The sequence below is a fragment of the Aplidium turbinatum genome, chromosome 9 (assembly GCF_918807975.1).
Source record: "Aplidium turbinatum chromosome 9, kaAplTurb1.1, whole genome shotgun sequence".
NCBI classification, from domain to species: domain Eukaryota; kingdom Metazoa; phylum Chordata; class Ascidiacea; order Aplousobranchia; family Polyclinidae; genus Aplidium; species Aplidium turbinatum.
Window position 1 is genome coordinate 12,296,000 of NC_137480.1, and position 12,926 is coordinate 12,308,925.

A 12,926-nucleotide genomic window follows, 5' to 3' on the forward strand; every position below is an offset into this window, starting at 1 on the left:
TGAAGTTAAAAAATTCTGCTGCATTTGATTTACTGTATTAAATGTATGATATAGATGGTGTGCCTATGGCCAGGGCACTTGCACCACTTCAATACTTTTTTATGTCCAAGATTACGTCATAAATTTTAGCTCAAGGTTTTGTGTTTGAAGGTCCGCCTGTCACTACAGGAGGTTTAATTAATTGGTGAAGAGATCATTATGATCCAACAATTTGCTTATTTGTGAAGAAAGGGGCGTTCTTCCCGGCTATCAGCACAAGGCTGAGCACTCACTAGTACAGCGAGCAGTTGCGATTCGCCAACCATAACGGTGTAGCTTCCACGCTAGCCATTCAGACCATCCAATCAACAATATGTTTCTCGGCAGCCGATTTGTAGCAAGAATTGACAGCGATAGACACGTGTTTCGCCCATGAGGCTGGGCTCATCAGTATCGCACCGTATTCTAGCCGCAAATTTATTCGACCACCGCTTTGCCAGTCAGTTTAACTCTTATCTTTGTGGAAAGAAAAGAGCCAACAAAACCAGCAGGCGCCAGGGCAGAGGACATGGACACGTGTCTATCGCTGTCAATTCTTGCTACAAATCGGCTGCCGAGAAACATTTGCTTATTTGTTGTTTTGAGAGTGAGATTTGTGCTTGAGACCAGTTTTCCGTATTTGCTTTGCAGAATAACAAGCTGATACTGACTTACCATGGCGGGAGTGCATGTCCTAATGGAAAGAAGACAACGACTATCACATTCTACTGCCGACTTGGTAATTGAACAATTACGAATTCATTTTTGTAGGAATAAGTCAAATTGGTATTTTCCACCGCCATGCGGTGTTTATCACAAAACTGTTGACACTTGCGTCAGCTACGTTCTAGCCTTCCAGTTTCAGTGTTGACGCAAATCGACGCATGATTTTCAATATACTTTTCACATTAGTCAATTTGTTGGTCGAAAGTTTGTAGCTTCCGTCATTGAGGAAAGGTTTAATTTTTAGAAAAGTTGAGTCTATTTTATGCAACACACAGCAAAACTGACGTCTGTGTTCCTATGGCAAATTGTCTTCACATTCAGCTATTTTGGAACTATGTGGTAATCGCACAAACCGTACAGCCTCCGTTTATCTTATGTCGCCTTGCGTTGCGTCAGCGTTAAACAAGCGTTGTCAAAGTAAATAGGTTATAAATCTTAACTACTCTCTGATACAACACCAGGCGATTTGGAAAGCAGTCCAGTGATCAAATATAAGTCGTCGGATTCATGTGAACTGGCGTTAACCTGGCACACTGCCGCCGCCTGTCCTGTCAAGTCGGTGACCGGCGACAACTGCATGGTGTCGGACGAGGAATCGGGTCTCACCTTCGACTTGCAGAGCCTCACTAAGTCTGGTACTGACAAATACGAGGTAAAGGTTGATCCAGTTGCGGATATTGGTTCAATTTCTTCTGGATTGTATCACCGCTTGTCGATGAACAGCCTTGGTGGTTTACTGTTTTTTTTTCGGCCTCTGAATGTCATCAAGCGCTCATAGAAAAATGGCTCTGAAGCGTAAGATATCTGCTGCATCGAAAGTTGCATACAAAGATTGTTTTTCTTCAGTATAACTTGTAATATGCAATTATGAAGCCATGTCGTTCATAGGCAGTTCAATTTAGAGCTTGAAAGATCTTGATGGTACCACTGTGCACGCTTTGCGTTGGATAAAGCGCATGACTGTACAGTGTACACTATTTTGTACATGACTTTGAATAAGGTTAACGCTTGAGTTTAGTTCAAACCGCATTAAAGCGCTTTTTTTGAAGCGATTGATAAAAATAATGCTTTATCTCGCTAAAATAACAGCCATTTGCTCTTCTGTTTATTTCAGCTGGCATATTTTTTAAGAATAGACGGCTTTGCTTCGTTTCATTATAAACTGGTGGCTTTGAACTGAGAAAGAACGTAGCATTTTCCCTTTGTGTCATCTTCCTTTGGAATGCGTTTCCCAGTGTTGCCATATTTCTATGTTTCCTTTCCAGGTGACCACGACAAAGTACAAGTATCTTTTGAACGTGTGCGAGAAGTTGTCAGGCACCTCATGTAACCATGACAACAGACCAGCATCTGCTTGTCAGATCGAGTTAGCGGGGGATGAAAATCACTACACGCTGGGGGAGAAGTCAAGTGAGTCTTGTTTTGATCATCCTTTGATTCATGACCCTGCAATCCTTAATTTTCAAGGATCGAAGTGACGATTCTCGAGCAATCGTCTGCAAAGTAGAAACCGAATCGATTAATGATGATGATTGATGACCAAGATTTCCGGTCTATACGTTTTGTTGACCATTTTAGATTTTCTTTTTGAGATTTTCTCAACTTACCTGATTCCGATGCTTTCTTACATCTTAACTATTTTCTTGAGATTGATCATTGACAACTAACACCAGCATTGCCATTCGTGCAGGGAAGTTACTGTACTACAACGGCTTCATCAAGCTCTTATACACCGGTGGCGACCCGTATAGAGGCAATCTTTTTAACCGATCGACTCAAATATCGTTTCTATGTGACACGAAGGCAGGTTCTGGGCATCCGGAGTTTGTCAAGGAAGGGAACCACACTTACGTCTTCAACTGGTATTTTGCTGCGTCCCTGCGCTAATTAATCATATACAGTATGGCGTGTCTAATGAAGAATTGGGTTGTCAGAAATGTCATAAACACTGGCAGAAGTAATTGTGAACAGCACCATCAGACAAGACGGTGCCTTCTTTTTCCACAGCCCTTTGCTCAATTAGTGTTTTTTTAATCAACCGTTGTAATCAGTGGCAGCTTGAAACGATATGTTTTACTTCTTCCACTATTGAGTCGCAATCATCAGATTCATCCGCTCGCTCTCAGGTACACCTCCCACGTGTGTCCTGCCGCGTCCACCCAATGCATGGTCACCGATACCAACGGGAACCAATACGACCTGTCCAGTTTAGCCAAGTCGGAAGATGACCAGGACGAAAACTGGACTGTTCTGGGGGAGAGTACCCCTGGTCATGTGAGCCCCGCCTTTGGATGAATTTGTAACATTAGAGCATTACACTTCGATGGCTAACTGTCAAAAATTGCTGCAGAAGCATTTAATATTTTATCTCTTCGGGTCGTACCCTGACTATTGAATTTTATGTCTGAATATTTAAACATAGATTAGGTGTTTGTTGAACTTTTTGAGTGTTATCTTACAACTTCCATCAAACATTCACAAAGCAGGTTGAAATGAACGCATCGTTTTTTTCTAGGATAAACGCAAATATTATCTCAACGTTTGTCGTCCGGTCAATGATGTCCGGTCTTCAGGGAGCAAGGATGTTGGTTGCGATGCGCTGGCTGGAGCTTGCGAAACATCAATCGTTGCATCTTCTGGAGAGGTTGGATGCTCATGTTATACAGTAGTTTGTTTTGCATCTTTTTTTGCTCAATTTCTACGTCAGAAGTCACTACAATAGCTCTTGTTGATATTTTAGTTGTCATGTTTAAAGTTCTTTTTACAGTTGTTGTTTATTTAAAAAATTATCACAAATAGAGTGTTGTGTTGTGCTTTTGCGATAATTAGTTAATTGAACAGGAACGTATCAGTGTTGCCAGCATGGGCCGGCCAAGTACCGGGCCGCAAGTGGAAGGAACAAATCGCCTCATACTAACTTACTCTGGTGGCAGTCCATGCACGGAAGATGGAGTGAACAAAAACTTCAGCACCAGGATCCACTTTGTCTGCGAGAAAGGAGCACTGGCGAGCACACCAAGGTGAGTGCAAACTTCACGTGCCTTTCAAAACTCCTTCACTTTATGGATGCGTTGGAGGAGAAAACTTTTCCGTCATGTCTGAAAATCATCGGATCTTCTCTTCCTAAGCTCAGTTGTAATCCTCCAGAAACTCCGTACCGCGAGAGAGTGCAGAACCTGGCTACAAGGATAATGTTTTGCTCCGTCGGTTTTGCTCTGCAGTTCCAAGAGATAGTATCTCGTATTCCACTCCAATTATTACTGTTCCCATGACGATTGCAGGTGACACAGGGTTTATCTCTGGTGGTCTCTGCTTGAGATTGAATGCTAGCGCTGGCCGGAAAAGTTGTTTCAACTTAACCATGCGAAACATTTTCCTTGATGGTGTGTGAATAGATATAAAAAAATATTTTTTGTTTTGTTTTTCTGCCTTCTATCATCAGCGTTGAAGTTATGTACATGGACTGTGAGAAGTGAAACCTCTTACATTTTTATTGTCATGGAAATGGAATATATTTCTGGCACTTCATTATTTTCAAACTCTTATTAAAATATAAGATTCGAATGAACATGGAAGAGCTGCGGTTTTGTGCTTAACATTTTTCGTCGTCACTTTCATGTAGCAAGGTTTCAGTTACGAATTGGCTTGAAATAAGATTTGACATGACGTTTATAAAACCTTAATTACAATCTCTTGCTACTTCTTAGATTCTTAGAACGGAGAAATTGTTCAGTTTCATTCGAATGGCGAACAGAAGCGGCGTGTCCTATTGCGCAGAGCCAGGGCGCAAACAGCAGCCTGTGTGAGGTGGAGGGCGCTAATTCGAAGTACATCTTTAATCTACTGCCGCTTAAGAGACTACCCAACAACCCATACGTCATTACTGGTCCTTCCAGTTCCAGCTACGAGGTAGGATAAGCACTTTTAAGCAGGGTATTTACACAGCATAAACTACCATTCGGCCGAAATAGTTTTTATGTTAAATTATAGGCTGCATTCATTTGGAAAAAGTGCCCTTTGCCAAGCTTGAGATAATTAAGATAAGGGACGAGATTGTGCTGAAAAAAAAATGCATTTCTTCGTCTCGCTGTCATAACCTTTAACCCTCTTCTCCCTACAGATTAACGTTTGCGGGAGGGTCACCGACTGCGAGGACTCGCAACACAGTAACTCAGCCGGTTGCAAGAAAGCGTCCGGTGGCTACCTTCAACGAGTGGACGGTGGCTCTGCTCCAGTGTATTCCGATGACGGGCGATTGACTATCAGCTATCAAGCCAAAACCAGGTAATATTACCCCGTTGCTTGTCTCCATTTCGAGTTCTTTATGGTGGCTTTTGCTGTATTATAATATCTTATTTGCATATCTTTGCACTTTAAAAAAAAATTGCATGTTGCCATGTAACCACGAGTTTCTCTGATCTTTGAATAGATAAAAGGTAAAATTACGGGAGAAGTTACCACAGTAATGCCGTCCAGCATTCCTCACTTACTTTATTGTACAAGTTTGTCGGCTCACAAGGGCTCCTATATTCTTCGTTTAAACGTTCACTGGCACACAGAATGATGGCAAATTTTGCTGATTGGATTGTAACTACAGGAAATGTTCCTAATCTTTATTTTGTTTACGTTAATTGGACGCAAAAATGCATGTTCCGTCGTTTCGTTGTAGAGACCCCACCAGCGGTGACTTCCCCACCTACGAACTATCTTTCATTTGCAACCGAACCATCGCGAAGGGCGAACCTAAGTTCAACAGTGTTGTCGATGACATCACCAGATTCGATTTCCAAACTTCACTCGCTTGCCAACCGGAGGCTGTGGATTGCCTGGTCACTGGTAGGGCTGTGTATAGCAATTGTTTTATAAATTTTGTTTTAACACAAAAACGGGAAATGAAACCGGAAGTAGTTCAATTTTGTTTCTAGTTTTGTTCCACGAGACATTTCATTTTGTATTTAGGAACTGCTTTTATGTCTAAATTTAAACCTTTTTAGAGTTAAACTTTCCCGCCTTTTTCAAATTTTTATCATTCACTTGACGCTCGATCCAAGTGCATGGAATGTGACGGAACCAAACTAACTGCGTTCGAACGTTTGCAGATAACTACGGAAATCAGTATGACCTTTCACCCCTATCAGCTGACAACCAACAATGGAGCGTGGTTGGGAATGACCGCACTCGTCGTTTCCATCTCAGCGTGTGTCGTCCATTGCCTCCTATAGCTGGATGTCAAGGTGAACTCATCACACAAGTGTTTTTTACCTTAAACCGATGTCTTCCAACGTTAAATCAACGCGAAAAGGTCACGCAGACAGCAAATCAACCTTTTTTTACATAGATTTAACGTTTGCAGACGTCGAATCTATGTAAAAATTGGTTGACTTGCTATCTGTGGAACAGAAATAGTTTGCATCACAAAACCAACACACGATTTGCATTTTTATCCCAGGACTTGCCAGTGGCTCATGCTACACCCAACTCGACAAAGATGGGACCTTGCGAGGCCACAACCTGGGCCTCATCCAGTCCAACCCCCAAGCAATGAGTGGTGGGTCCGGGAGTCAGAGCTCCGCTGTCTCCATCACATACATGGGAGGCGATAAGTGTCCTGATGAGAAAGGAAGACGTTATTCAACGCGGTATATGTGGCATCAGTGGTTTGAAGCCTGTTTGTTCTATTGTGATTGCATGCATTTCTATTCTACTCCCCTCTATCGTACGATAGTTGTGTACACTGTGTTTTCATGGTTACGTATTTTTCTATTTGTTCAACAAAAACGCTTTATAATTAGAAATGAACTGATATTAAAATATATTCATTCATGACTTTGACTGATATTAAAATATATTCATTCATGACTTTGACTGATATTAAAATATATTCATTCATGACTTTGACTGATATTAAAATATATTCATTCATGACTTTTATATTGTCTTCTGTTCTTTTTCATGTTTTCATTTCCTGTCCATTGTATGATATGCGGTTTCGGATCGTATTTGAGAAGCATTTCGTATACTGTAGTACTCTTCTACACTAACGTAAATCATACTAAAGTCTCACGGCGTATTCTATATGAAGATGTAGACTTTGTGTTGATTTTACGTTTATTATAGTTCACTTCACTTTAAATAATAACTTATTTGCAGCATATTGTTTCAATGTTCTCAAGAAGAAGGCGCTGCCCCTGTGCTGCAGAATGACAACTCTGACCCGTGCGAGTTTTATTTTGTCTGGCAAACACCTGCCGCTTGTCCCACCAAGAAAACTGCTTCATCATCACAAAACTGCGTAGTCACTGACCCATTGTATCATATGACCTTTGACCTGTCACCACTCACTAAAAGCAAAGACTATCACATAGTTACAGGTTCGGCGTGACAATTTTTCATGAAAGGCCAATTTTTTTAAACTTTTATTTAGACTGCATAGTAGACCTCCCCAATCCCCGGACTTTTTTTTGTTTTCATCTATATTGTGACTTTTCTGCATGGGTTTTCAATGCTGATTTCAAAAATATGCATAAAATTTTTTTCGATCAACGTCTGGGAAGTTATTTGCTGTTGCTTAGCAACAACTTTTCATAAAAATTACAAAAATCTCCTTTATAACCCCTTTACTTTTAACCTGGTATCCTGATATTTAGATTATCTGAAAGCATTTCTTCTGCTGAAGAATTAAAAAAAAAAAATTATTAAAATTGGACAATCGGTACCAAAGTTATGACCGTTTAAGTACCCAGATTATGCAGTCACGCATGACTGATTTTTGTTAATTTATTGCCAAATGATACTAGAAAAATGGTGAAAGTTGCTGTCAAGGGGTTTTTGGGGGTAAGGAGTTCAAAAAATATATTAAAAAGTGTCTCAGAGCAACAGAAAAAAAGTTATTAAAAAATTGATACAAACAGTCATGCATGAATGATTTTGTCGCAGTCGCTTCATTCCTACAATGAGATGTATTCCTTAGGCACCACAAACGTTAAATGCCTGGAGTCATATACAGTATAACGTGGAACCGATCATCTCAATGTAGCTAATATCTGGGTACCCATTGCAGTTGATGTTGGAATACACGCTTCATTGCTCGGAAAGAGCTCTGATCAAGTGCAAGATGGTCACAGTCCGCCACAATTTCAATAGCATCTCTCACCCAGCATAATGTAGTCTATGTATCTAAATCATGTGGCAAAAAATGGATTAAGTCAGCTGAACTTAACAATAACCTTCTGTAATGCATTTCAGGTTTCACTATTGATCAGTTAGCATTTTCTACTTGTATCTTGTATGATTAATATAGCGTATTGTATACACTTCTGCTGTCTAATATTCTGTGTGTATTCATGTATCCATCATGGAGCTGAGGAAGAGTAAAATAAACAATGGTGGTTTGCTTGGTAGTTTGCAGCCTTTAAAACATTTTAAGGAAGGACAATTTAGACCAACTACTGGAGATATTCTTCAGAAATACATATATCATCTTCAATTAAATCCTCGTAACCACCAGAGTGGGAAGCTCGCAGCTTGGGATCCAGCAGTATGTCCAGCAAAAGTATGGCAGCCTGCTTGCATTCCACTGATGACAAAACAAAATATCCAAAACAAAATTATTCGTTTGGTTGATGAATACAAGAAATACAAACATGACAAAAAGGAATCTGCTGCCTTAATTAAACTTCGAGAAACACTGACAACACGATTTAGGATATCTGCTAAGAATGCCGAAAATCTTATTAACAAAAACAAAACATTGCTACCAGAAGATAAGGCAGAAGGTATAAAGTTTCTTAAATTACTTGAAACAAACCAACCAGCATCTCTTGGACCCCTTGATAGAAAGAAGTTGAAACGCTTCAAGAATTATGCATTGAAGAATCGAATAAAGGTAATAAAGTATGATGTATGTTTATTCCCAGTATGCTTAACAGCCTAATGATTTTTAAAGTCACATACCTATTAATTTTTGATACGGATGCATAAACAAGACATTTTTTACAGATAAATGCAGATTCTCAGTGCAGATTCGACTTAATTTATTGGGAAAATGACGAGGAGAGGAAATTAAGTCCTGAGGTAGATGGCTGAGAATCTGCATTTATCCGTAAAAAACGTCTTGTTTATGCATCCGTATCAAAAATTAATAGGTATGTTACTTTAAAAATCATTGGGTTGTTAAGCATACTGGGAATAAACATACATCATACTTTATTACCTTTATTCGATTCTTCAATGCATAATTCTTGAAGCGTTTCAACCTCTTTCTATCAAGGGGTCCAAGAGATGCTGGTTGGTTTGTTTCAAGTAATTTAAGAAACTGTATATCTTCTGCCTTATCTTCTGGTAGCAATGTTTTGTTTTTGTTAATAAGATTTTCGGCATTCTTAGCAGATATCATAAATCTTGTTGTCAGAGTTTTTCGAAATTTAATTAAGGCAGCAAATCCCTTTTTGTCATGTTTGTATTTCTTGTATTCATCAACCAAACGAATAATTTTGTTTTGGATATTTTGTTTTGTCATCAGTGGAATGCAAGCAGGCTGCCATACTTTTGCTGGACGTACTGCTGTATCCCAAGCTGCGAGCTTCCCACTCTGGTGGTCACGAGGATTTAATTGAAGATGATATATGTATTTCTGAAGAATATCTCCAGTAGTTGGTCTAAACTGTCCTTCCTTAAAATGTTTTAAAGGCTGCAAATTACCAAGCAAACCACCATTGTTTATTTTACTCTTCCTCAGCTCCATGATGGATACATGAATACACACGGAATATTAGACAGCAGAAGTGTATACAATACGTTATATAATCATACAAGATACAAGTAGAAAATGCTAACTGATCAATAGTGAAACCTGAAATGCATTACAGAAGGTTATCGTTAAGTTCAGCTGACTTAATCCATTTTTTGCCACATGATTTAGATACATAGACTACATTATGCTGGGTAAGAGATGCTATTGAAATTGTGGCGGACTGTGACCATCTTGCACTTGATCAGAGCTCTTTCCGAGCAATGAAGCGTGTATTCTAACATCAAGTGCAATGAGTACCCAGATATTAGCTACATTGAGATGATCGGTTCCACGTTATACTGTATATGACTCCAGGCATTTAACGTTTGTGGTGCCTAAGGAATACATCTCGTTGTAGGAATGAAGCGACTGCGACAAAATCATTCATGCATGACTGTTTGTATCAATTTTTTAATAACTTTTTTTCTGTTGCTCTGAGACACTTTTTAATATATTTTTTGAACTCCTTACCCCCAAAAACCCCTTGACAGCAACTTTCACCATTTTTCTAGTATCATTTGGCAATAAATTAACAAAAATCAGTCATGCGTGACTGTATAATCTGGGTACTTAAACGGTCATAACTCTGGTACCGATTGTCCAATTTTAATATTTTTTTTTAAAATTCTTCAGCAGAAGAAATGCTTTCAGATAATCTAAATATCAGGATACTAGGTTAAAAGTAAAGGGGTTTTAAAGGAGATTTTTGTAATTTTTATGAAAAGTTGTTGCTAAGCAACAGCAAATAACTTCCCAGACGTTGATCGAAAAAAAATTTTATGCATATTTTTGAAATCAGCATTGAAAACCCATGCAGAAAAGTCACAATATAGATGAAAACAAAAAAAAGTCCGGGGATTGGGGAGGTCTACTGCATAGCCGAGTGGTGAGAGCTCTAGTACGACGCTCAAAAGGGCGCCGGTTCGACGCCGCTCAAGAGCATGCGGCTGTGTCTTTGGTAAACATTTAAAGGAATGCCTGAAGGTGGACACGAAGATTGGCTTCCGTGCCTTCCCGTCCACTTAATATTAACTCTTTATCTACCAGGAATACCTAAGAAATGTCGAAAGCATTACATCAAGATACTCAATTTGAATCATCATCACCCTGTCACCTGGACACAATCGCGTTTTCGATCTGTTTTGTTTCTACTCATTCAGAAATGCTATCCGTTTTACATTGAAATAACGTTCACAGACGCTAAATTAAAGTAAAGAGACTGGCTTGCTCACTGAGTACAGTAACCTTGCGTTATGTGTCAAGAACAGTGCTACCGATTGTTAAATACTTTAAATGACAGGTGACGAGTGGGATTATGACGTCAATATATGCTCCAAGCTGCAGCAGGCGACAGGAGACTGTGAAGGTTTCGGCTCATGTCAGGTGCGATGCTTCATCTTCATAGTCGCTAGTGACGACGTTACTTTAACGTTAGCTAAACGTATTTTAACACCACTCAATAGGAGAGTCAATCCCAGCCAGAAAAATCCGTCATTTTTGCATTGATTGAAGGTTTGTAGACGTTGAATCCATGTAAAATGATGTATTTTGCTCTGGAAATCCATTTTCCAGTCGACGGTTGTAGCAGCACAAGCAGGAGTTAATAGAATTGTGTTTTTATTTCAGGTTAAACATTCAAACCCCTCGACTATGAATACTGCTGGGAGGGCTAACAGTACTTTGGTGTACGAGGACGGTGTGGTGACGCTTTCATATCTGCATGGTAGGTCTTGTTGCAGCCTTGAAAGCGCAAATGGTATGTTTTTTCTACATATGGCTACGTTGAAACAATGTAAAAATGACAACTGTTGACTGGGTGTGTGTGCTGTACCTTCGCCATATTTGGTCAATGATCATCTTGAAGCGTACTCACACAAATACCCATTTCATCTTTCAACCGTCTCTTCAAACGTTGTGTAAATATTTGGTGCTTGTTTCATTGCATTACCGTCCAACAACATCTTGGTAACGTTGTTTAGGGAAAGCTTGCCATCAGGACAAGTACGAGCGATCGACTACTTTTCGGTTCATCTGCCACCATGAAGAGCAAAAGCCAAGTTTTATCAAAGAGACCGGAGATTGCACGTACATGGTAGACTGGCCGACCCCCCACGTCTGCCCCCCTATTAATGTGGTCGAGTGCTTGGCGCAGTAAGATACTTGTTCGCTTAATCGATTTTTTTTTAAAATTTTATATACTATATGCAATTATGCATGTGTTGATTTTAAGTTAGTTTTGCAATTTTAATCAACTTCTTCAAGTAACCTTTTGCATGTATTTTTTTATTTTAATTGATGCTTTAAGGATAAAACCCACAAAAGTTTTTTAAGATTGTGAAAGGACTGAATTATATCGTTTTGTGAAATGACCATTTCCCAACAAGTTATGACTGTGTTCTAAACATTTAATATACCACGAGTTTGCTCTATCAACGTTAGGTTTTGCCGTTGACTCAGTCTACGAAACGAAATCTCTTCCATTACAGAGACACCAGCGGCAAGCAATATGACTTGTCAGCATTGTCGCTGGCGGATAACAACTATGTCGCTTCAACACATGGCGATACTGACGGACGCGTCTATTACATCAACGTCTGTCGTTCCCTTCTGCACCGGCCAGGGGTCACGTGCCCCCCGAATTCAGCCGCTTGTTTTAAAACTCAAGGAAATAAGTAAGTTTTTTTTTTTTTTTTTATAATTTTGGAACAAATTCATGAGAAATAACTTTGTTGGATCATAAACAATGAACAGGTTTTAGTTTTGTTTATTCTATAAATCTTGTTCAAACGTTAAATTCCTAACTTTGATTGAAATTTCTTGTAACTTTACACAAATAGTGCATTCCCGCTGTTCCAACAAGTAATATGTACGTTTACTGAACGTTTTATGTGGTTATTTTAAAGTTAATGTTTTGTATTTGCAGGTTCTATAACCTTGGCCAGGTCACCAGCGGGCCTCGCTTTGTAGACAAGAAGTTGACTATGACCTACAGCAATGGAGATACTTGTCTCCATGACACATCCAAGAAATATTCTACCACTATTACCTTCCAATGTGACATCAACGCTCCCTTGAGCTCTTCTCCTGTCCTGACTGGAGGAGGAGGAGATTCATGTGATCTTGAGATGCTATGGGTCACCAGGAGAGCGTGCCCAGTTGGAAGTCAACCACCCTCCTCCAACATCAAACCGGAAACCGGAACCTCTTGTGCCGTCGCCAATACTTTGACACGTCAGTGGTTTGTGCTTTGCTTGACTTTGAACGCTATTTATTATTGATGTTGATGGATTGCACACCTATAAAAGATGAAATATCCTTCCAAACCTTTCTCCTTTTTGGTGCAATCTTCACGATTTTATTTTCTGTGCTTGTGATACTTTTTCTAATGAGA

The 12,926-nt window shown here is 39.5% G+C and overlaps 1 protein-coding gene across 1 annotated transcript in view; it reads left to right on the forward strand.

The window, feature by feature from the left end:
* LOC145776693 (cation-independent mannose-6-phosphate receptor-like) overlaps positions 1–12,926 on the forward strand; it is a 41,466-nt gene that overhangs the window by 11,762 nt on the left and 16,778 nt on the right. The window contains exons 13-30 of the mRNA XM_082587924.1: positions 670–757; positions 1,206–1,396; positions 2,010–2,154; positions 2,435–2,606; positions 2,871–3,018; positions 3,260–3,388; positions 3,586–3,764; positions 4,452–4,653; positions 4,865–5,028; positions 5,414–5,580; positions 5,844–5,978; positions 6,194–6,383; positions 6,895–7,115; positions 10,836–10,918; positions 11,162–11,258; positions 11,515–11,686; positions 12,022–12,207; positions 12,459–12,766. Coding sequence (XP_082444050.1) covers positions 670–757; positions 1,206–1,396; positions 2,010–2,154; positions 2,435–2,606; positions 2,871–3,018; positions 3,260–3,388; positions 3,586–3,764; positions 4,452–4,653; positions 4,865–5,028; positions 5,414–5,580; positions 5,844–5,978; positions 6,194–6,383; positions 6,895–7,115; positions 10,836–10,918; positions 11,162–11,258; positions 11,515–11,686; positions 12,022–12,207; positions 12,459–12,766 — 2,977 coding nt within the window. The remainder of the gene's footprint in view (positions 1–669; positions 758–1,205; positions 1,397–2,009; positions 2,155–2,434; positions 2,607–2,870; positions 3,019–3,259; positions 3,389–3,585; positions 3,765–4,451; positions 4,654–4,864; positions 5,029–5,413; positions 5,581–5,843; positions 5,979–6,193; positions 6,384–6,894; positions 7,116–10,835; positions 10,919–11,161; positions 11,259–11,514; positions 11,687–12,021; positions 12,208–12,458; positions 12,767–12,926) is intronic.